Below are 23,898 nucleotides of genomic sequence, written 5' to 3' on the forward strand. Positions count from 1 at the left end.
CGGGAAACCCCCGGGGAGCAGCTGGAGGAGGGGAAGCGGGGTCGCGGGGTCGCGGGGCGGCGGGAAGGAGCCCGGGACGCCACTATTTAAGCCACCGCCCCCGCGGGCAAAGGACAGAGCCTGGCCGAGCATGGAGCGAGGCCGCGCCCTTCTGCTTCCCCTTCTTCTGGGGCTGCTCCAGCCGGGCCGCGGTGAGCTGGGAGGGGCCGCAGACGCGCGTGCGGAGGTTGGGGAGGTGATGGGGGACCCCACGTAGGGGCCTGGGAGGAGGAGGGCGGGGCTGAGACCGCGGTCACCCGCAGGTGGGCGGCTGGAAGTGGATCCACCTGAGAGCGAGGTGGCGATGGCCGTGGGCGAGTCGCGAAACTTCACCTGCCGCATGACCTGCGCGGACGGCAGGGAGGCCTCGGTGCTGTGGCGGGGCCTGGACACCAGTCCGGGCGCCGTGCAGTCCGGCGCGGGCCTCAGCGTCCTGTACGTGCTCAACGCCTCGCTGTCTGCGGCGGGGACCCGCGTGTGCGTGGGCTCCTGCCGGGACGTGTCCCTCCAGCACCGCGTGCGGCTCCTGGTGTTTGGTGAGCCCCCGCCCCTCCCCCGGCCTCTGCGCACGCGAGCCCTCCTTCCCTTGGCCATCTCCGCCTGGAACGCTTCCCGGATTGCCCACCACGTCCCCGCTCATAGCTCACCTCGCAGGTCCTCCAGAGTCGCTCTGCAGTCCCCCTTCTCCACGCATCCCTCTCCCCCATCCACCCCCGATCCTCCAGGACCTCACCCGCTGCCCTTTCTGCTCTGGACTCACTCTGACAGCTTATATTCTAGCCACACAGGCTGTCGTAGTGGGTCTCCCCTGTCGCCGTGCCCCAGCAGTCTCCAGGAACCCCAAGCCCCACCTCCACGCCCCCCTCCTGGGGCGCAGCCCTAAACCTTCCGGCTCAGCTCACCCTCTCCTCCCCTCCTCCACAGCCTTCCCAGACCAACTGACTGTATCCCCTGAGGCCGTAGTGCCAGGGAGGGACCAGGAGGTGGCCTGCACGGCCCACAACATCACACCGGCTGGCCCTGATACACTCTCCATGTCCCTGCTCCTGGGGGGTCGGGAACTGGAGGGAGTGGAAGACTTCCCGGACGTGACTGAAGAGCCCCAGGAAGGTGAGGACCAGCTGTTCCAAGTGACCCAGCGCTGGCTGCTGCCCACCTCAGAGACCTCCAGCCTGCACACCCTCCACTGCCAGGTGACCATGAGGCTGCCTGGCCTGGAGCTGACCCGCCACCGGCCCATTCCAGGTGAGCCTGCGACCGTGGGGAAGTGAACAAGGTCATACCGCCCAGCACCTGAGTCCCTGGTGAGCCCTGGGCGGCTGCCCGGCCACTCGTTGGGAGTCCTGGCTCCTCCCTGCGCCCGCTGGGTCTCCACCTGGATAGGTCCCGCACCACCAGCTGGAGGGAAAGTCACTTTCCATCCCTCACCTGGCCCCCAGTGGCAACCAGGGGGCTACTTCTCGCTGGTTCATTCATTCAACAGATTTGCAGCGCACCTACCCTGAGCCAAGGTCACCAAGGTGCTGCCCCTCCTCTGCCCGCAGCCCTCCAGGGCTCCCACCTTCCTCCAGGTGAAAGTCCAAGCTGGCTGCACCCACCCACAGGGCCCTGCGCACCTGCCCTATCCCCCTCCCTTCTTCCCCTTCACTCACACTGCTGTTCCTCCCACACTTCAGGGGCAGTGCTGCCCCAGGGCCTTTGCATCACTGTGACCTCCATGGGAATGCTCTTCCCTACAGCTCCGCCACCCCACTCAGGTCTCCTTCCCAGTGAGGCTTGCCCTGATCTTCCTGCCCAAGAGGTCCCACCGCCACCCCCCCAACACACACACACAAGCCTCTTTTCTTCCCCTGTTGAATGTTTCTTGACACCTTTTATCAACATCCGACCTGTGTGTTCGACCCTGCTCCTATCCACTGGGGTACCCTGCAATTCATCCAAGTGAAGGACAGGGCTTGGAGCAGATCAGGTCCAACCATGTGTTCCAGGTGGAGAGAGGGAGTTAGGAGAGGGGCCTGGGCAGCAGGGAGAAAACAAATGGCTGCTGTGTTTTCCAGTCCTGCAGGGCCTGACCTCCTCGGAGCCCCCCAGCATCACCTCCTCAGAGCCCCCCACCATGACCCCAGCAGAGCCCAGCATCACAGCGTCCCTGGAGCCCACTGATACAACCACCCCAGAGCCCTTTGTCATGACGCCCCCGAAGCCCCCCATCACCACCTCCCCCGAGCTGACCTCCACCTGCAGCCCCGCAAGTCCTGGCCCGGCTAGTCCTGGCCCCGCACCCAGGAACAGCTCCACCAGGCCGTGCCTCCCGGAGATCCACCGGTCGTCAGCACCAGGGGCTTTGGAGCTGCTGTGCGAGGTGCCCTGTGGCCCCGGCATGGCCGTGCACTGGACCCAGGCCCCCGGCGGGCTGGAGGCCTACGAGACGCAGGAGGCAGGGGCCCAAGCTTGGCTGAGCAGCAGGAGCATGCTGTGGTCCGGGTGCCATCCTGAGGGCTGGTTCCAGTGTCGCCTGGACCCTGGGGGCCACACGACCAACCTGTATGTGGTCCCGGAAATCTGTAAGTTTGGGGGCTGCAGGGGCCTGGGAGGGAAGGGAGCCTTGTGTCCAGGCCTTAGCCAAGGAGTGCCCTGCTAGTCCACCTATGTCCCCAGCTGTCTAGTGGGCTTCCCTGACCCTTTAAGGGTCACAAGTCATAGCTGCCTGCATGGCGATAACTAGGTTTCAGGGACCCTGTAGCTGTCACAGCATTTTGTAAACCCTGTAAACTCAATGGACTGAGACAGCCTGTGGAATAGAAACAGGACACAGACACATCAGTAATTTGTTTTTCTGGAAGCCACGTTCAGGAGGGGAAAAAAAGTAAGTTTGACGATATATCATCAAACCCAATATATCTCAAATATTATCATTTCAACATGCAGTCTATTAAGAAGCATGATTGAAGTTTGTTTTCAGACTAAGTCTTCAAAATGCAATGTGTGTTTTACATGGACAGTGCTGTCCACCCAGACTGGTTACACTTCAAATGCAGCTGTGGTGAGGGGCCCCTCACTGGACTGCCCACTTTTTTTAAATATTTATTTATATGGTGCTTTATTTATTTACTTGGCTTCATCTGGTCTTAGTTGCAGCTTGCAGTATCTTTAGTTGTGGCATGTGGGATCTAGTTCCCTGACCAGGTATGGAACCTGGGTTCCCTACACTGGGAGTGCAGAGGCTTAGCCACTGGACCATCAGGAAGTTCCTGGACTGCTCATTTCTAACTACAGGGTCCTATGTACCTTTCCAAAGAGTTGCTCTGAAGGCCTTTGGGGGCTTTCCTGTTGGCTCAGATGGTAAAGAATCTGCCTGCAATGTAGGAGACCCAGGTTCGATCTCTGGGTCAGAAGATCCCCTGGAGAAGGGAATGGCAACCCACTCCAGCATTCTTGCCTGAAGAATTCCATGGACAGAGGAGCCTGGTGGGCTACAGTCCATGGGGTCGCAGAGTCAGACACGACTGAGTGACTAAACACACAAAGGCCTTTGGCTAGTCCAGGGATTTTTGTAGATTTCACAAAGGTGTTTTAAACTGTTAAGTCGTTTGTACAGTTTCAGGGAACCTGATCAGTCTGTGAGACCTTAGCAAGCTCTGCCGGGCTGCTCCCCAAGCCTGCAGTGGGCTTCAGGATTCCGGATGCCTCTCTCTCCAGGTTCCCCGGCAACGTCGGCTGCCCTGTGGACCAGCAGCTTGGCGCTGGGGCTCCTTCTCCTGGTATTTCTTGCCTATCACCTGAGGAAACGCTGCCAGCCCACAAGCTGATGACCTGGGCCTCACACCCCCACCCCGAGTAGACCACACAAAGGGGGACTTTTCTTCTACTCGGTTGTGACTAGAGGACGTGGGCGGCGTTCTGGACAGCAGGTGGTGACCGTGGGCTCCCTACCCTGATGGCCGGCACATCCAGGCTCCCCAGCTGGCTGGGTGTCCCTTCCGTGGGTCCCAGGGGAGCAGACCCTCCACAGTGCAGAGCTGGAGAATAAAGAGCATCTAGTCTGACCTTAGTGGTTTCTGTTTTGGTCCCACGACATGGGAATCCTCCGCACAGCTCCGAGCATCCTCTGCTCTAGGTGACTCCCCCAGAGAGGCAAGGAAAGACAGACACCACCGCAGCCCCACGTGGCCAGGGCTGGGGGAAGGAGGCGTGTACTCTGCCTGGGGCCCCTCCCTGCATGTGGGAACGCTGAAGCTTAAAGAATAACTAGAAGTCCTCAAAAGAAGCGAGAAAAGTACTTGTTGGAGGACCGCACTGGCAAAGAAACAGAAGGGTACTTGATAAGAGAAACTGTATGTCCTCTTTTAGGGTGGCTGCGGGTTAGGGGGCGGGGGCGGGGGCGGTGGGGAGCGAGACAGAGGCTGGAAATGATACCGGCAGATGAGGGGCTGTAGATGCCAGGGGTTTCAGCCTTCTGGAACTGGGGACCTTTGCAAGAGTTTAGAGCTACAGGGCTTAGGGCTTCCCTGGTGGCTCAGACCGTAAAGAATCTGCCTGCAATGCAGGAGACCTGGGTTCAGTCCCTGAGTCGGTAAGATCCCCTGGAGAAGGGAATGGCAACCCACTCTAGTATTCTAGCCTGGATAATCATATGGACAGAGGAGCCTGACGGACTACAATCCACGGGGTCGCAGAGTCGAACACGCCTGAGTGACTAACACTTTCAGAGCTATAGAAGATGCGGCGTGAGAAAGCGCCCTCTGGTGGTAACGAAATGTAGCCGGCTGGGACAGGGAACTGGGAACCATAGTCATTCGCTCTACGAACGCGTAGACGCGACTAAGAGCCGCGAAAGCGCAGAGGAGACCCCTAACCCAGCCTGGTAGTGAGAGGGAACCTTTCCGCACGAGGAGAGCTACAAACTCACACGGAGATTGGGTTAGGCTGAAGGCCAGGCTGAGCACAAAGCCTCCGAGTGTAAAATCAAAAAAGCCGGCGAGAGCGGAGCTTAGTCCCGACGTGGGGGTGGAGCCACCCGCCCCAGCTTGGCAGGGCTTCCCTGGTAACCAAGGAGACCTGTTGCTAGGGGACAGGGCTAAGAAAGGACTCTCCCATTACCAAGATGGCAAGCAATCGGCTTCACACCTGAAACCAAGCCCTTCCTGGGGTCCATTTTGGAGTCTGGCAAAATTTAAGCTCCGCGTCTAAGCCAGGAAAGTCAAGCAGCACACATAAAGAGGAAACCTGGATACAGTGCCTATTAGAATCTAGAGAAAAGGGTGGCCTGCCCTGGTCATTTCGTAAGTCTCTCTCAGAAAGATTCTGGTGCCCTCTGCCCTTAACCAAGATGGCCGCTCTGAAGCGGCAGCGCACTGTGAGATATGGCAGCGCTTCCGGTCCCTCTGCCCTCAGCGAAGATGGCGGCAGTGGAGAAGCGGCGGCAGGCGGTGGCACAGGCAACTAGTTTCACAGACAGCGGCCGGCCGGGGGTGTCCCGAGCGGCGGCGACGACCGAGAGTGAAGAGGACTTCCTGCGACAGGTCGGCGTGACGGAGATGCTACGCGCGGCCCTGCTAAAGGTGCTGGAGGCGCGACCGGAGGAGCCCATCGCCTTTCTAGCGCACTACTTCGAGAACATGGGCCTGCGGTCTCCTGTAAACGGTGGCGCCGGGGAGCCTCCGGGTCAGCTCCTGCTGCAGCAGCAGCGCCTGGGACGCGCACTGTGGCATCTTCGCCTGGCTCACCACTCCCAGAGGTGCGGGGCTGGGCCGGGCCTGGACGGGTAGGGGCCGCAGCCGGACATCAACTCCCAGCGGGCTCCGCGCGGCTCCCACCCTCGGCGCCGGTGCACGAGCGCGGGGCGTACTGGGAACTGTAGACGGCTGCGTCTGGCGCAGGAGGGGCGCGGGCCGCGCGGGGCTCCAGAGCCCCGGCGGGGCCACCCAGCTGAGTGCTGGCGCTGGTACTTGTGGTCGACTTGGTATTTGGTGATGCCTCTTTGCAGATGCCGAGTTTCCCCGTGCACCCCACCCCACTTTTGAAAATCATGGAGCCCACACAGGACTTGGTCCCTCCTAGCTCCCGCGTTCCCAGCTTGGAGAACCCTGCCCATTCAATCAGAAAATGAGTATTTACAGGGCTGGGTCGTGGAGACGGGGAGCAAACGAGTCATTCGAGGCCCCTACTCTACGGGGAGGTCCCCTGCGGGCAGGAGGGGCGTCCAGGAAGGGGCCCGCATGATACACAGGGAAGGGTATTGCGGGCACGAGGTACCGGGTGCGCTGGTCTGGAGGCTGCGGTGCTGTAGTGTGGGACAAATGGGGAAGGGGAAGAGCTGAAGCATGGGGCGGTGGAGGGAATGGCGCCTCCCCCCACCCCACCCCCCTCACAGCTCTGAGTTGGGGGAAGGGTGAGTGAATGGACCGGGTCAGGTGGATGGGGAGAAGCCGTCTGACTCGCAGCATCAACCAGACAGGGTGGCCGCTGGACGTGGGTGAGCTGGGACTCAGATGTTGAAGGGGTCCCCAAAGAACCCAGGAAAGAGAGGGAAGCCAAGCAAGGGAGCGTTTCAGCCTGAACCCAGCACCCACCTGCCTGGGAGCACCCTCCTGAGTCAAGGAGCAGAGAGGCCAGGAGGAGCCGGGTGTGGCGAGCTGGCGGGGTGTCTGAAGTGATAGCCAGAAAAGGGAGTACCTGGAGATGGGGGCCTGGTGAGGGTGGTGGGTAGGAGGTGGGGTGACTGGCGGGCATGCATGGGTTCTGCTGGGGCCCAGGCGGCTGGGGGTTGTACAGGAGCAGCCCCACGTGGTCTGTGAGAGGGAAGGTCACTGGTCAGTCGGGTGCTGGGAAAACCTTGCAGCTGGAAGGTGGACACTCACGTCTGCAGCTGAGACATGTAACGGGCAGGAGGTTGTCATGGGGAGAGGGGCCATTATGGAGGCCTCAGGGGAGCTGAGAAGAGCCCAGGACCCGACTCTGAGGAGCCCCAGCCTCAGCGCACCCACAAGAAAGTGTGAGAAGGCAGAATAGACATGAAGGAGGAAAGCAGAAGACAGGGGCACCCAGGACACTTTCCAAGGAGAACAGTCAGCAGCAGGGCTGTCAGGTCCTTGTCCAGGTCAAGCACTGCACAAGCCACTCAGCCCCTAGACGTCACAGACCAGGACCTTTACGTGAAGGCTTTTTGCAGTGCTTTTCCTAATCCACACAGATACCTGTGAGCTGCTGGCCACTCCATGTCCAGTGGCCCTCGAGGTGAGAGCATGTGAGACGTGTAGGATTTAGAACCCAGGGGCTGCTTGAGTGTCCTGGGGCTGCTGTAAGCAATTTACCACAACCTCGTGACTCAAAGCAGCAGAACTGTATTCTCCCACAGCCTGGGGGCCAAAGCCAGAAATCCAGGGGCTACAGGGCTGTGCTCCCTGATCCCCTGAAGTTGTTGGGGGAGGTCCTTAAGGCCTCTTTCCCTTCAGGGCATTGTGAACATCCTTGGCCAGCCAGGTCCCCCACCCTCGGTGTCTGTCTCTAACGGATAGTTGGTGTTGGGTTTAAGGCTCATCTCATCTCCAGATCCTGAACTGATTACATCCACAAAGACCCTACTTTCAGACAAGGCCACACCCACAGGTTCTGGGCAGACCTGCACTGCGCACGTCGGGGTGAGGGGATGACACCCTGTCCACCACGCCACAGGGCTGCTGGAGCTGTCGGCGGGAGGCTCCAAGGGAAAGGTGGGCAGGGTGAACGACCAGGGCTAGTGGTGCACCTGGTCTCCCTGATCTCAGAGGTGGCTTCCCAGGCGAAAGCCCGGTCACCTCAGCTGCCAGGTCAGAAGCAGAAGCCAAACCAGGCGGGTCCCGGGCGTGGGTCTGCCTGAGGCCAGGCAGCCCCAGTGCTGTGATGGCTGGGGTTTCCTGAGGCTGCTCTTGAGAGTGACCTCAGCACAAAAGATTTGGGGTGAACTCAACCTAAATCCCCTCTGCTGAGGTGGGGAAATGACACGTGTTGGTAGACAGTGGAGCCAGCAGCCCACCAGCCCCCAGAGCACACACAGCCGATGCTGTAGGGCAGCCACGCCACATGCTGAGAGTAGCAGCAAGAGTGCCAGCCCCTGCAGGCCCTGTCGCCCCAGAAAACACGCAGAAGCACCACAGTGTCCTCGGCTCACAGCATCCTCTGTGGGGGTGTCCTGGGTACCATGAGGGCATGGGGCAGCCTCCCTGCTCCCCACCCACCAAATGCCAAGAGCCCTCCCCCATGACAAGCACAGATGTCCCCAGACATCACCCCGTGTCCCCTGGGGGCAGAATCTCCCCAGATGAGACACGCTGAGATAAAGGAGTCCACAAACCCCCAGGAGACCCTGCATTCCATGACCATGTGACCTCTGAAGTCCTGAGATGGACACATTCCACACACACCTGAGTCAGTGGGGGAGAGGGGACTTACAGATGCTGGGGGCCACCCTGGTTTACACCACGTGACTCAGAGGGGCAAGTATGAAGGCAAAGGCTGTAAGCAAGGAGAGGACCCCATCTCTTCAAACACTGAACCAGAGCCCCCTTCTCCCTCGGCTCTCTGACATTGTGTGGGTGCGGGAGGTGTTGAGCAGCTTCCTGGGCCTCCACCCACCCAATGGTGACAAACAAAACTGCCCCCAGACATCATCACTAGTGTCCCCTGGGGGCAGAGTCACCCCATCGAGAGCCCCCTGTCTACAGCGTGTCTCTGTGACACGACCCATAAATTGGTTCTTTTTAGCAAGTGCCCAATGTGCTCTGTAAACTCCTCTCTGTGGGAGCTGGCACAGGAGGAGCCTGAGGACCAGAGCGGCAGACCGCACGGGTGCCCCTTCTCAACTGGAGCCCCCAGCAGAACGGCCTCGGGGTGGCGTGTGGCCTTCCTCCGTCTTCTCCCCTGATGATCTCATCTCCCTGGGCCATCACTGCCTGCTATGCATCTTCTTGCCCACAAGGCTGGGAGCCCATGGTAAACAGCACCTGGACAAGGCTGCATGGCAGCTAGTGACAGTGAGTGACAAGAACACGTGGGACCCCAGCCTCACACCAGGCACAAAAACTAATCTCTGTCCTCCCAAGAATTCTGAGACACAGGCTAGAACCCTTATTCTCCAGATGAAGAAAACAGCACAGTGGATAGAACCGGCACAGGTCTAGGCCAGCCAGGAACTGCACTGACCAACTCCAGGGCGAGTGAGTCAGTTAGAACAACTGGCTGGTTGACCAGGTTCCTGGGGGAGACTTCAGGCACAGCTTAGTGGTTGATGGATGAGCTGTCAGGCCACAGGGGCAGGCACCTGAAACCTCAATGGCCTCACGGCTGCTGCAGAATCAACAGGGCACTGCTCACCCAGGGTTGCAGGAGTGGACTCTCCATAGGAAGTGGGCCACATCCTCGTGGGGTGGGATACCCTGCCACCAAGATGCCCCTGAGAGCCCCCTGTATTCACAACCTCAGGCAGCTGCCTCTCACATCAAACCAGACCAGCCTGCATCACCACCTTGCCTGTCACCCACTCAGGGGGCGAGCACTGTAACCTGAGCGTGCTGACGCTGCCCCTGGGGAGGGGCTTCCACAGCGAGCCTTCAGAGGAGGGGGCCCCACCAGGGTCCTGGCTGCAGACCAAGCTGGGACCACCCAGCCAAGCCGCTCCCAGTTCTGACTCAGTCTGCGACATGATCTAGGTGTGGGCTTAACTGCTACGCAGCCACCAAGCTGGCCCCAGCATCATCACCACCAGGCTTACTCCCAGCAGAGACCCTTGTCCCGGGGAAAGGAGCTGACAACAGAAGCTGCCACAAGGGGTTGTTTCGAGGCGGCAGCAGCTAACGCAATGCCAGTTGTGCAAAGGGAGGGCCTGGCACCCTCACACTTCACAGGGTGCTCTCACTAACTCTAAAGCCCCAGCACATTGTCCTAGAACTGAGAAGTGAATCCCAGCTGGGCAAGACCCCAGGTCCTGCCCTCTCCCCTCTGCACCGCGGCTCCTCCTCTGTAAGGGGCCTTGACCCCTGGAGCTCACTGGGTGAGCATGGCTGTCCCTGGACCCTGCCCTGCTCTGGCCCAGTGTGGACCAGGCTCCCACCCCCTCTGGCCAGTACAGGCGGGTGGCATGCTGTGTCTCACAGATAAGAGTGGAGCCAGGCTCCCAGAAAGGGTGAGTGTGAGCCGTGGGCTGCCTCTTCCTCTGTGGGACCCCTGATCTGGCCATCAGCTGCCCCAAGCCTCACTTTCGCCTTTGCTTTAGAGCTGAGGCAGTGTGCCAGCTGTCAAGGGGGGGATTGGAGTGGGCACCCAGGCTGACCCAAGCCCGCACACGACCACCTGGGAGGCTCCTGGCATGGCCAGGGCGCGGCAGGGGGGTACCTCACGGCTTCGTGGGGCAAGCAGTAAGTAGTGTCAGCACTGGGGCCATTCCTGATGTGATCTGTGGAGGAAGGAGGCAGCGTGTCCGGGTCGATGTGGATGCTTGCGGATAAACTTACAAAGCAGCAGCAGCAGGCTTGAGCCACACCCTGGGTTACAGGCTCTGGGCCTGCACAGGTGAAATGAGTTAACTCAGTTAAGAGGCAGGGACATGTCCTGCCCAGTGACACCTCTAAGGTGGAAAGTCCGTGGGCAGGAGCCCGTTGGCAGAGTCCGCAGCCGTTTCTCTAGCTCCTAGGCGGTGGTGTGGGCACTGTGACTGTAATGAGTGACCCGACAGATGAACTCCCAGACAGGCTCCAGAGCTGGTGATGGGAGGAAGGGAACTCAGGAGGACTCCATGAAGATAAGTATAGGAAAGGGTTAGGGGGTCGGGGAGGACACTGCCCTAGACGTGATGCTGAACACATACGGCTGAGCACAGACTCGGCGGAGCATGTGCGGATCTCGGGGAGATCTGGGGAGGGCGTTCCAGGTCAGGGTACAGCTGGGGGGACGGACCTGAGGCAGGAGGGGCCGGGGTGTTGAGGTTGGGAGGCTGGAGCAGGCCTCTAGTGCGAGCCAACGCCCCCTCCGCCCGCAGGACGGCCTTCAACAACAACGTCGGCGTGGCCTATGAGTGCCTGAGCGCCAGCGGCCGCAAGAAGAAGCCGGGGCTGGACGGGCGCACGTATAGCGAGCTGCTGAAGCGCATCTGCCGCGACGGAGAGGCCCCCGAGGAGGTGGTGGCGCCACTGCTGCGCAAGATCCAGTGCCGGGACCACGAGGCAGTTCCGCTGGCCGTGTTCCGCGCGGGGATGCTCACCTGCTTCGTGCTGCTGGAATTCGTGGCGCGCGCGGGCGCCCTCTACCGGCTGCTGGAGGACCCGGGCCTGGCCGTGGCCGACCGCCGCTTGGGCCAGGCAGTGCTGGACACGCTGGAGGGGGCCCTGCAGGCCAGCGACGACACCGCGCCCGCGCGCTACCTGGAGGCGGGCTCGCGCCTGGGGCCCGACAGCCTGGCGCTGGCTATGGACCGCGCGCTGGTGGCCCGGCGACCCAGCGCCCCCATGACCCGGGAGGAGTTCCTGGAGAAGGCCGCCGCCCTCTTCATCGCTAAGGTCAAGCCCGTGGGCTGAGCCCCGCCCTCCGCCGCCGCCTCCTCCGCCTGGACATACAGGGCCCTCAGGGCCTGCTCACCTGCTTCTGGGCGGAGCACTTCCGGAGGCCAGGACTGGGGTGTCCCTGCATGCCAGCTTCCCACCTGGAATGATGCCTCAGCCCCCTTCAGCGGGGGAGGGGGCGTGGGTCCCTCCCCGCACATTCACCAAGGTTCGCCTCTCCTGAGCAGAAATAAAGTCTGTTCCCCAGGCTGACCTGATGTGTGTGTGAGCGCCCGTGACCAGTCACACGTCCCGGGAAACGCTCTCCACTCGGGCGCGTCCCAGTCAGCCCCAGCGGGTCCCACCGCTGCCCAGAAACCAGGGTGCCCCAGCACTCGGCTTCATGGGAGCGGAGGGCACTGGGACATCCAGTGAGATGCCTTGGACTCACAGCCCCAAGATCTGGGAGGCACGGGCTGCCCCAGCCGTCCCTCCCCCGAGCACCCTGCCAGAGCAGGTCCTCTCTGGTCCTCAGTTTACCCCAGCCGCCAAGGGAAGAGGTCAGCTGGGCCGGTAATCATGATAGTGATGACAGAAATGGCCAACAAGTCCAAGGCCTGCAGTGTCTTGCCTCACCACTATCCTATGCAGAAGGTAAACCACTGCCCACATCTGGCAGATGGTGAAACCCAAGCCCAGAGGAGCAGAGGTCACACCACCAGCAAGGGGCCAGCAGGGCCCTAAGCCCCAGTCACCCACACCACCTCCACCACCACAGGGTGGGGGGAAGGGGCGGGGAACCCATCCAGGATCCAGGCACACGAGACAGTCACCAAGCACCTGGGTGTCCCCCTCCCACCAGCGGGATCACTTCCTGGACCCAGGACTCTGCAGGAAGCACACTGCTAGCCCAGACCAGGTGCAGGCAGGTCCAGCCTCAGCTTCCTCCTCTGTTAAATGGGACCCAGGCCACCCCTGTTCTGACTGAGGGAGACCACACAAGGACGGAATCTAAAGCCTTTTTCCAGCTACCTTTGGCAGGAGCCAGCTTGCCTCCTCTGGTTTCCCAGCACCTGCCCTTGGCCGGTAACTGATAAACCAGTAACAGCCTCAGCTTCCTTTCTTTTCCCACTGGCTCTTCCAGAGTCTCCCAACCCCCTCCAAGGGCAGGAGAGAGATGGAAACTGAGCGCCCCCCACCCCCCCTCGCCCTTGGTGGCTTTTGTGACAGTACTTGGCTCTGTGTACCTATCGTCATGAAAGGCGACAGGTACCCCTGTGGGTGCTGGCATGGCATGCAGCAACCATGCTGTGAGGCCCAAGCCACCTGGAGGTACCTGACTGGCAGCTCCTGCTTTGGGGTAAATATGAATGAGTGTTATTGTTTCAAGCCTCAAAGTTGTGGGGTCGTTTGTTCCATAACCAGAAGGTTCATGCAGGGGCTCCAGTCAGTAAGCATTAGCTGTTCCAGTGCAGGGCCTACTCTTGAGCCCTGGCAGCCACCAGTAACCTCTGTGGTCCCCCGGGGCGACCTCTCCCTCCAGCTATCAGAAACAGGGCTGGACAGTACGTAGAAGCCATCACTGGTGCCACCAGATCCTCTTCCCAGCTAAGGAGGCTCACAGCTGCCCCACTGCAGAGGAGCCACGTGGCCCAGGAGGCCCCATCACCCACTCTGGGACAGGAGTGGCCAGTGACCACCAGGGGATGACCAGTGGGGGACCACTGGGGGCGTGGCCAGTGAAGGACTGGCCAGAGGTCTAAGCTGGCCTGCTTGCCTCAAGGGAAGCTACCTCTGGGGACAGCTCACACTTCAGGGCCAACCCCCGACTCCCCCCGCCCCGCCTGGGTCGGGCTGAGGCCGACCCTGGGTCGGGCTGTGACCAGCTGGGGTCACATCTCCTGTCCCGTCCACCTTCCCTACTGCCTCCCCTGAGTCACCATCATGCCTGGTCTTGGGTCCAGAAGTCCTGGCTTGATCTTTACAGGCATGACCTGGGGAAGCTGAGCCATCCTGTTTACCTGGCCTTATGGCAGCGTGGGCGCGAGCCTCCCTGCCTTCCACACTCCACAGGCCCCAGAAGTCTCCTCCTCTCCCCCAGCTTCCCAGGGGAGGGCAGGTGTCCTTGTGCTCTGCTAGGGGCCTCTCCTCTCCCCATGCTTCCTCCTCACTTGGCATCTCACCGGGGCCGCAGCTTGAATTACTGCCTGGTCACCAAGGAGTCTCAAATTCACGTCTGGAGCCCAGCGCTGCTCTGCTCCAGCCCTGGAGAGCAAACCACCTGCTGGGCATCTCCTCAGGGACATCCCAAGATCATCCTGGGCCTGTCATATCCAGGATGGAGCCTCCGGACAGCCTCCCTGGTCCTGGGGCTCCTCTGGAGTTTGTGGTCTCTGAGGAAGCCTCCCTGCCCAGGACTGGGGCTTGACCTGGGTGCCTTCCCTGTCCTGTTAGCGGGCCCTTCTCTGCATCCTGTTGGTTGCACATTATAGCTTCATCCTGCCTGCTCCTCCCCACACTGGTCCAGCCCACATCCCCACCAGCCCAGGAGTGCTCCACGCACCCCGGCCTCAGTGATTGGTTCAGGAACAGCATGTGACTCCCAGCTGGCCAATGAGACACACAGCCCTGGGACTTTTCCTGGAGCTGCTGTGCTGAGAAGACCTGGGCCTAGATCCTGGAGCCATCTGGTCACCACATGGCCTGTGAACAAAGTGAGCACTCAGGAAGGCTGGGCAGGGATACTCCTCAGCGTCTATCCTTGCCTCTGTCCCCTCACTGGGCCATGCACACTGGTCTCCAGCTGGTCTGGCTTGTCCCTGCTTCAGGCCTTTGCACATACTATTCCTTTTTCTGTGACACTATTCCTCCAGACCCTCATGGCTCACTCCTTTCTGGTCTCTGCTCAAATGCCACTTCCGGAGAGGCGCCTCCCCCAATCCCCATCTAAAATAACCTGTCTGCTCCACTCCCATTGCTAATGCTTCAGTATGCTCTATATTCCTTCATAACAATTACTGCTACCAGAAGTTGCTTAACAACTTGCTTCTATCCTTTCTTCTTGTCTCCCCAAAAGCAGGGGTTTTTATAAATTTTATTCACTGCTGTACCTGAATATGTCTATGGAAGGCCATGAATTAATTAATCACTTTTCCAGAGGAAGAATCTACACTCACAGAAGCCAGGGTATTCATTTCCTGTGGCTTCAGTAACAAACCACTTGAAAAACAAAACAAAACCCCAGAAAAACCCCACAACAACACAAGTTCATTATCTCACAGTTCTGGAAGGTTTAGCACTTGAGGACCATTTCCAAGTTTATGGCAGAACCTAGATTTGAATTCAGGGCTCTTCTATAGCATGTGATGGAAGGCTCAACTCAAACTGGCTTAACAAAAAAAGAAATAATTTAATTACTTGGCATTACTGCAGGGGGAGGTCAGGCATGGCTGGATCCAGAGCACAAACAGGCTCATCAGCACGTTCCCATCAGGCAGTTCAGCTTTCCTGAGGGCCAACTTTTTTCACAGGCCTCGTGGTGATGAGATGGTCCTTTAGCTGCAGGCCCAAGTTCTCCCAGCTCAGTCACCCCAGCATCGTGTCCCCAGAAAAAGACCAAGTCACATGCTGTCCCCAAATGAACCACTGCAGCCAGGGGCCCTAGGACATTGGTTGGATGACCCAGCTCTGCAGCCAGGGCTAGGGGTCAGTCCAATTCAAAGCTTGCAGGCTAAAAATGGGTACCTCCACAGGAAAATGGAGGTGCTATGGCTGGAAAACAGGCAAGTAGAAACCCCAGGTGGCCACCACCCCAGGATGTTTCAGAGTCCAAGGTGTGGGCTTTCCTGGAGGGACACAGCCTCATGTGGGGGGCACTGGCTGGAGGGCCGATAAACCTAGCACCTCCCTTTACATTTTCTAGCTGAGCCCCCACCCATCCCAAACTCCTGTGATGTGGGGTGTACGTTGGCAAACTCCTCTGGAAGAATCATAATTCATTCTAATTACTACTAATCAACAAACTGCCCCATGCCAATGCTATGATGTTGATGCTACGGGCAGAGAAGGAAGAACAGAGAGCACTTAGAATACTAGACAAAGCAGGGTGTGCAGCCCACTTTATAGATGAGGGTCCCCTCCAGGTCCCACAAGGTGCAGGGCACAGCCCTCTGTACTGATGAAGCTGCTACTCTGCCCAGGGCTTCTCAGAGTCCTCCATTCGTTCCACAGGTGACATTTTGTTTTCCTCCTCCGGACGGGTCTACCTGACTGTCCTCAGTGGTGACCAGCCCAGGGCCAGACGTCAGGGCACCTGGGGGAAGGAACAGGCTCAGCCCCGCGCCAGATGTTGGCGCAGCTGTTGGCAGCCCGGGTCCCCCGCCACGAGGCCACCACTGGCCACGGGCGCCAAGCCCACCTTCATGGTGAGCTGTCACCTGCGGACGTGCAGGGATGGAGGCAGGCTCTACCCTACTTTCCCATCCAGATCTGCGTGGGCGTCCGGGCCCAGGGAGCAGGGCTCTGGTCAGGGGTTCGGGTGGGACGGGTGCCGAGTCAAGGCTGCAGAAGGTGCGCCGAGTGGGGAGAGGGCTGCGAGCGACAGAACCCTCCCGGCTCGAGCGTCCGGGGCGGCCGGACCGGGTCCCGGGTGGGGAAACTGAGGCTCGCGCCGGCACCGCCCCGGCCCCGCCCCGCGCCGGGACGTCACAAAAAGGCCCCAAAAGCGCGGCGGGCCCGGCGGCGGGCCCGGCAGCGCGCCGCAGCGCTGCCCTGCCCGCGGCCCCACGCACAGGCGTCCGGGGAGCTAGTCCGAGCCGGGGCGGCGGCGGCCTTCCAGGGGTTCGGAAGCGCCAAAGCGCCTGCGCGCGCGGCCCCCGGCTCCCGGCGGCGCGCTCGGCGGCCGGGGGAGGGGTCGCTTCCCGGCGTGCCCCGCGGGCGGGCGCGCAGGCGCGATCGGGGCGGGCGCCGCGCAAGCGCACTTGGCGGGGGCGGGGCGCGGCAGCGGAGGCGAGCGCCAAGCGGCGGCGCAGAGCGAGTGGAGCGCCCGGGGTCTCCGGGCGGCGGCGGCGGCGGCGGCGGCGGCGCAGAGGAGGAAGGCGGCCCCGGCCCGTCCCGCGGCCCCGCGGCCCCGCGGCCCCACGCGCCCCCGGCCCCGGGCCCGTCCGCCGCCGCCATGGCCCGGCCGCTGGTGCCCAGCTCGCAGAAGGCGTTGTTGCTGGAGCTCAAGGGGCTGCAGGAGGAGCCGGTGGAGGGCTTCCGGGTGACCCTGGTGGACGAGGGCGACCTGTACAACTGGGAGGTGGCCATCTTCGGACCCCCCAACACCTACTACGAGGGCGGCTACTTCAAGGTGAGCGGCGGGGTGGGAGGGGCGGCGACCCCTTCTCCAGCTCCTCGGGGCCCCTCCCAATCTCTGTCCCCTCCCCACTCCGCTGGCAGGGCCCACTCCCACTGTCCCTGCTCCTCGTGGGGTCCCTTTCTTCCCCCTTCTTCTCGCGGGGCCCCCTGCCCTTGCTCCTCTGCCTGGTCGCCCCTGACGTGCTGAGGGCCCTCGGTCACCCCCTCTTCCCCTCCGGCCCCAAGAGTCCCTGAGAAAGCACCAGGTCCCCTAAGGCCACTTAGAGCCTCCAGTGGGGAGACCTGGGACCCTCCTGTCTCTTTGGGTGCGTGGCCCTTGCTTCCCCCAGGCCCTGGTGCCCGCCCCTTTCTCCTGCCTGTATTTGCTGCCCAGAGCAGACAAAGAGGCCTCCCCAGGACTGGCCAACACTGTTGTGAAGAGCCCTGGCCTTGGGAAGGGGAAGAGAGGCCCGCCGCCTGGGGGCTGGCTCGGCCACTTGCTCGGGTTCCAACAAAGGCCTGGATGAGCTTGGCAGCCAGAATCGGCTTGGAAAGCGGCCACCTTGGCCAGTAGCAGTGGGCCAGGTCCTCTGGGCTTCATCATGATCTTTACATAACCTGTTCTGTCCGATGTTGGCTCCCACATTTTGCCCTGTTCCTGGGAGCCACACTGCAGAACCTACACAGGCCCGGCCTCAGAAGCTCTGGCTCCTCTGCGGTCTAGCTGGAGTTTCTCCGGTCCTGCTGATCAGGCAGCTTCTTGGGCCTGAATTGCCTGCTCTGGGCCGCTTCTAGGCCCTCTGTGGTGATTGAGTTCTGGTGACTTGCCTGGTTGCTCAGATGGTAAACCGTCTGCCTACAATGCAGAAGATCTGGGTTCGATCCCTGGGTCGGGAAGATCCTGTGAAGAAGGAAATGGCAACCCACTCCAGTACTCTTGCCTGGAAAATCCCATGGGTGGAGGAACCGAGTTCTGAGTAGTTCCCTAACAGCCGTTGTTGGGAGCAGTGAGGCATGGGCTGTCCCTGGGATTGACTGTGTCTCAGTCCAGTGTGGACAAGAACTCAGACCAAAACCTGGAAAGGCTGTGAGTCCAGATGTGGCCTTGGGAGGATCAAAGGACTCCCAGATCAAAGGACTTCGCTCCTTAAGCAAGAGGGACAAGGCAGGGGGTTGCCTTGAGAGAGAGGTGGGTCCTGGACTCACAGCTGGAACACCCAGTCGCTGCCTGCCAAGGTTCCAGCGGCCTGGCTGGGAGGCCTGGGCGGGAGTCGGGCAGGCTGGTGCTGCCCTGGCAAATGTCTGTGTTTACACTTTTGGCTAGCGTTTTAGCCAAGCCTGCTGTCGGCCTTAAGGGAGGAGGCTGAACTACTGGGGTGATCCCTGGTTGAGGTTCTCTGGTTGCCAGAGTTGGATGGGGGATTGAAGGTCGACAGCCCTAGGCTGAGATCTGATCTGAAGTTCATCTTCACATGGGGCCTGTGTTTGGGGCTGATCACCAAATGGTTTGACCAGCCTCCCTCCCACAAAGCCCTTTTGTCTGCTTCTGGGAGCAGCCGACTGTGAGGATAAGAGCCCCGCTCAGAGCAGGAATAGGGAGTCCTACCTAAGGCCAGGCCAGGACTCTGGCCTGAAAAGAAAGAACCTGGGTTCCTGGCTGTTGCCTACTGTTTGCAAGGGATTGTGGGTAGGGCCTTCTGGGCTGGTTTTGGTATAAGCCTGGTTTTCTAGAGAAGGATGGCCTGGAAAGGGGGCGCACCTAATCCTGTCTGCTGTAGGCTGGCCTTAAGGAAGGCAGCAAGGGACCCACGGTGGTTCTGCCACCCTTGGATCCTTCTGTCACAATGTGGTTGGGTGGGCAGTGGGGAGAGGACGTGGGTGCTAGAAGTGCCTGGGGGCCGCCATGGTTTCCCAGTGCCTCCCTCTCAGCCGCCCAGCCTCACCCGTTCCCGCTTATGAGCTGCAGGGGCCCCAGGAAGCGTGTGTTGTGCTGAGGGGTGCCCCAGAGACCAGGTGGGGGAGCCCCTCCACAGCTGCATGCTGTGCGCCCCTGGGCACATTACTTTCCACCAAGCCTCAGTTGGCACAGTGGTGAAGGCACCTCTGGGACCTGGTGGGTGCTTGGGGCAGAAGAGGCCTCAGCTGGGCTCGGGCTATCACTTAGAAACCCAGCCCTGGGCTTGTGGGAGACAGTGGGGTCGAGACCTGAGTTCAAGGTTGGCTCACTCCAGAACAGAGAGCCTCCCCCGTGACCCCAGCGTCCCCTATCCAGGAGGAGGATTCTCCAAAGATAGGAGGAGAGGGAACATAGCAGAGGTGCCTCATGGGGCCCTGAGAGCCTGAAGCACCGCCAGGGTCCCTGGACTGGGGCATAAACAGGCTGAGCCGGGGGCACAGGTCTCCCCCAGGGGCCCTCTCCTGTCTTCCCGTGACCTTCCCGGCTACCTTCTGACACCCCAAGGCCGACACCTGCAGGCAGAGAGCCCGTCGCTGACTCATCTCCACCCCCGGTGCCTGCCCAGTGAACACGCATCTATTTTAGTCCTCCCCACGAGCTGGAGACTGAGGCTGGGCGCCCAGCATGGTGCTCAGGTAGCCAGCCCTGGGCTCTGGTCCCACCACAGGCCTGGAGCTGATCCCCAGGGGTGCCCACACCCCTGGCAACAAGGCAGGGACCAGGGTCGGCTTGACTCAGGTAACTCCACAAACGCCCCAGGCCCGTGAGGGGCGCCAGAGGCAGGCGGGTCCCAGGTCAACCGCTGTGTGTGGCCATGGGTGGCCTGACTCGCTGAGCCCCCTGCTCTCCCCCAACCAGGCGCGCCTCAAGTTTCCCATCGACTACCCTTACTCCCCTCCCGCCTTTCGGTTCCTGACCAAGATGTGGCACCCCAACATCTATGAGGTGAGCATGCCCTCGGGCCCTGTGGGGGTAGGGGGCTTGGGGACAGGAGCCATGTGGGTGCTGATTCTTCCCTGCCCCCCCATATCTCACAGACTGGCGACGTTTGCATCTCTATTCTCCACCCTCCAGTGGATGATCCCCAGAGCGGGGAGCTGCCCTCGGAGCGGTGGAACCCCACACAGAACGTCAGGTGAGGGCATCAGATGGGCCACCCTGGGGGTGTGGACACGGGGGCAGGTGCAACTTCCTATCCTTACACACACACAACACCCTGTCCCTGCCAGCCTTTCCCCCATCTTTTGCCACCCACTACCCCACCCACCTTTGGTAACATCCTCAGGGAATCCTGGGCTTCCCTTGTGGCTCAGGTGGTAATGAATCTGCCTGAAATGTGGGAGACCTGGGTTCGATCCCTCGGTTGGGAAGATCCCCTGGAGACCGTAAAGGCTACCCACTCTAGTGTTCTGGCCTGGAGAATTCCATGGACTGTATAGTCCATAGGGTTGCAAAGACGTGGACACGACGACTTTCACTTTTCAGGGAATCCTGTCTGCCTACCCCAGGGGTCCCCCCTCCTTCCTTGAGCCCCAGAGAACACAGACCCCTTTGTCCTGGGGGCTACGCTCACCCTGCCTCTTGCCCAGCACCCTTCATCCAGCCCAGGTCTGAGCATGGGTGGCCTGGGGAAACTGCTCTCCAGGGGGAACACCCTGGGGAGGGGACAGACCTGCTTTACCCAAGCAAAGGTGGTCCTGGCCTTGGCTGCCGACCCCACATCCTATCCCAGGAGCTAGGTATGCGGCAGAGGATGAGGGTCAGGGTCAGGGTGGGAGGCTCCAAGGCAGGCAGTGCCCTGGGCCGTGGATTCCCCCACGCCGACTCCTGCTCCTCCAGGACCATCCTCCTGAGTGTCATCTCCCTCCTCAACGAACCCAACACCTTCTCGCCAGCCAACGTGGACGCCTCTGTGATGTACAGGAAGTGGAAAGAGAGCAAAGGCAAGGACCGCGAGTACACGGACATCATCCGGTGAGCGGCCCAGGGGTCTGGGCCCTCCTTCTCCTGCCAGAAAGGCCAGGATTTTTGTCTCATGAAGCGTGTGGTCCATGTATGTACCGTCACATGTGGACATGCTGTGTGTGTTGCGGGGCGTGTGTGTGTGTGTGTGTGTGTGTGTGGTGTGAGGGCATGTACCTCACACAGAGATAACACACCCTGCTGTCTGCCAGGATCCAGCAGGGTCTTGCCACCTTCCTGTGTTTTGTAACTAGAAGGGCAGTGATTCCCAACCCCTACCCCACGCTGTGTGAAGACCCTGCACACTGGGGCGTGATTGCGTGCACTTGGCCTTCGGCTTTTCCCCACTCCCCAGGGAGTGGGTTCTCCACGTGTGACCAGGCCCATGCTGTGCAAGGTGGTCTGTTTTCTCACCTCACGAAAGTGAGTGTCACTGGTGCTGCAGTTCTGAGACTTGGAATCGTTTTCTAAAGGCAGCAAAGCCAGCTGGGATCAGCATGTTTAGGAAAGGTCAAAACACCCCCTGAGTGCCGTCCGATGCCAGCAACGCCCCTGGGCCTACGTGCTCCACCTGGTGGTGTCGCTAAGAGCTGATCTGTGATCACTGTTCTCACTTGTTCTCCTGGGACCTGTGACTTATGTCACGACAAACTTAACTCTTCCATAAGTCTCTTCTGAGAAGGATTTTGGTCTGTTCTTTGTCTCTTAGAAAAGCAAGTAGGTCAGACAAGTGTTTCCATGACGACCTAGTTTCTTCCCCCGCCCCCAGCGTTTACCCTGAGAACGAGTCCTTGTTCTCACCAGCACCCACACTCACCTGCCGTGCCTGGGGAGCCCTAGGGACCCATGCCTGTGGGCCGGCCTCGCGACCTCACGGTGAGAGCTCGGGAAAGCCCAGCAGCACCGTCGGAAGGTGGGACCCCAAGGGCAGCAGGTGCAGTCGGAGCCCCGGCAGGGATGCACGTGCAGAAGACGTGATGCCAGTGACGGCAAGATACTCAAGTGCAGAGAGGGGAGGACTTGGGCCCCAGCCTGGCGGGAGTGTGCCGAGCATCTGGCCTGTGGCCGGCCTTGCCCTGCGGTGCCGAGCGACTCACCCGCCCACAGAGCCGGCCCAGCACCCTGGCTGCTCCCACTTCACCCAGCCTCTTCCTCGGCAGCTGGGATCTGTGTTTTTCTTCCTGATAAGCTGACACCTTCTTGGTCTTCCTGGTTCAGAGCCCACGCTCCGCCTCTTACTCAGCCCATGGTCACCCCATTCTGTGCACATATGTGTGCGTGTGCACCTGTGTGTGCTCAGAAACCCCTGGGGCACTCATGGGCGGTCCTGTGAGGGGTTTGGCTCCATCTGCTCTGGGGCGTGCCCTGGTGCTGGTGTCACCCCTGGGTGCTCTGCACTGTCCACGGGAGTGCCCACGTGGGTCTGGGGCCACCGGCCACAGCAAGGCTGACCTGCGTCTCTCCGCAGGAAGCAGGTCCTGGGGACCAAGGTGGACGCAGAGCGGGATGGCGTGAAGGTACCCACCACGCTGGCTGAGTACTGCGTGAAGACCAAGGCACCAGTGCCGGACGAGGGCTCAGACCTCTTCTATGACGACTACTACGAGGATGGCGAGGCTGAGGCCGACAGCTGCTTCGGGGACGATGAGGATGACTCAGGCACCGAAGAGTCCTGACACTACATCCCTGCGAATAAACTTACAAATTTTACCTCAGCCGCCCGACTGTCTGCTGCCGCCACTACCTCCGGGCACCGCGTGGCCCGGCGCCGTCCACCCCATCTCCGCCTCCAGGGAGGCCGCTGGGCTCGCGTCCCTGGGCCCCACGTGGGCCAGACGCTGCTCAGGGACCCTAGCCTGCCTGCCCCGCCTGGCAGCCAGAGACTCAGGGTCCCGGCTTGTGAGTGGACGGACTGACTCGGGGTCACCTCTTCTCTCTGCTTTGGTTTGTTTGGAATCTAAATAAAGCAACTTTATGAGAAGCCCGAGGACCAACCTCTCCTTGGCCTCAAGGTCAGTGGGACCCAGGCAAGGGCACAAGCTCTAGTGACGGGCATGTAGTCCACATCGGGAGACTTCAGCCGCCCCTCTGAGCCTAGAAGCTCCCGGGGCCTCCTGTTGGGTCATCTGATTGGGGGGAGGGGCCCCAGGGACCTGGGCTCTGGGCAGGAAGGGCCCCGGGGGCACACTTGTGGCTGAGAGGCCCTGGGGGTACTGATCCCCACTTCCTGGACAATGTCACCCGTGCTGGTGGTGCCCAGGGCTGTGTGGCCTTTGAACCCAGTAGTCGCCGGTGCCCAGGCCATAGGGTAAAGTTTTATTGGAACAAAGCCACACATGCACATTTAGCTGCTTTTGAGCTGCAGTTTTAAAGCTTGAGTGATGGCAACACAGCCTCTGTCAGAAGTCAGAAACACTTCCTGGTGGTTTATAGGAGCGTCTGCAATCTGCCATAACCCTCAGGCCTGTGGGTCTAGCCCCTCTGCTCCTGGGATCCCTTCCCCCTGCCCCCAGGCTTTCGCTGCCATGTAACAACGGTCCCAGACTCAGCATTCACCCTGCTCCACACTTGGCTTGTGTATATTGGGGGTTCACCCTCCACCACTGAGGGGACCAGAGCCTCAGGGCCTGAAGAATGAGAGCCCAGCGTCCGGACAGGTTCCACCACCTGAGTGACCCGGCACCATAACCTCTGCACAGGACAAGCGGGGGCAGGTATGAGCCTGGAAGCTGTGGGAAGGGACATGGGCTGCCCTCCAGAGAGTGAGGCTTGTGGCCAGGGTCCACACGACTGACCAAGGCCTGGGAGTCCTGTCCTCCTAACCAGGGTCTCATCTCAGCGTTGGGTCTGCCTTGTGGACTTGAGGTAAACATGTAATGGGATACTTGGAATAAAGGTTATCCCACGTAATGTCTGGGACTTAATTGTACCAAAAAGTTACTCGTGTATCTGAAACTCAAATATAAGCTGTTACCCTGTTATTTTTACCTGGTAAATCTGATGAACAACCCCCTCTCCCAGCCCCAAATACTAACAAAACCTGCTTCCTGGGGTCATTAGGAGGATTAAACAAGGTTGGACATGTGAACACAC

At 60.5% G+C, this 23,898-nt stretch overlaps 3 protein-coding genes across 3 annotated transcripts; all 3 read left to right on the plus strand.

Moving 5' to 3' along the window:
• Window positions 1–53: 53 nt before the first annotated feature.
• Window positions 54–4,085, plus strand: MADCAM1 (mucosal vascular addressin cell adhesion molecule 1). The gene is made up of 5 exons (XM_061149387.1): window positions 54–191; window positions 303–575; window positions 964–1,284; window positions 2,097–2,603; window positions 3,739–4,085. The coding sequence occupies exons 1-5, from the start codon at window positions 131–133 to the stop codon at window positions 3,846–3,848; spliced, it is 1,272 nt and encodes a 423-aa protein (XP_061005370.1). The 5' UTR covers window positions 54–130; the 3' UTR covers window positions 3,849–4,085.
• A 1,317-nt stretch (window positions 4,086–5,402) lies between these two features.
• Window positions 5,403–11,822, plus strand: TPGS1 (tubulin polyglutamylase complex subunit 1). Its single transcript, XM_061151157.1, has 2 exons — window positions 5,403–5,776; window positions 11,051–11,822. The coding sequence occupies exons 1-2, from the start codon at window positions 5,403–5,405 to the stop codon at window positions 11,583–11,585; spliced, it is 909 nt and encodes a 302-aa protein (XP_061007140.1). The 3' UTR covers window positions 11,586–11,822.
• Window positions 11,823–16,687: 4,865 nt separating this feature from the next.
• Window positions 16,688–22,786, plus strand: CDC34 (cell division cycle 34, ubiqiutin conjugating enzyme). Its single transcript, XM_061151158.1, has 5 exons — window positions 16,688–16,899; window positions 19,702–19,788; window positions 19,881–19,978; window positions 20,683–20,817; window positions 22,274–22,786. Exons 1-5 carry the CDS (start codon window positions 16,723–16,725, stop codon window positions 22,479–22,481), a joined length of 705 nt encoding a protein of 234 aa, XP_061007141.1. The 5' UTR covers window positions 16,688–16,722; the 3' UTR covers window positions 22,482–22,786.
• Window positions 22,787–23,898: the final 1,112 nt, after the last annotated feature.

This window comes from Dama dama, chromosome 9, assembly GCF_033118175.1.
Source record: "Dama dama isolate Ldn47 chromosome 9, ASM3311817v1, whole genome shotgun sequence".
Taxonomy (NCBI): Eukaryota; Metazoa; Chordata; class Mammalia; order Artiodactyla; family Cervidae; genus Dama; species Dama dama.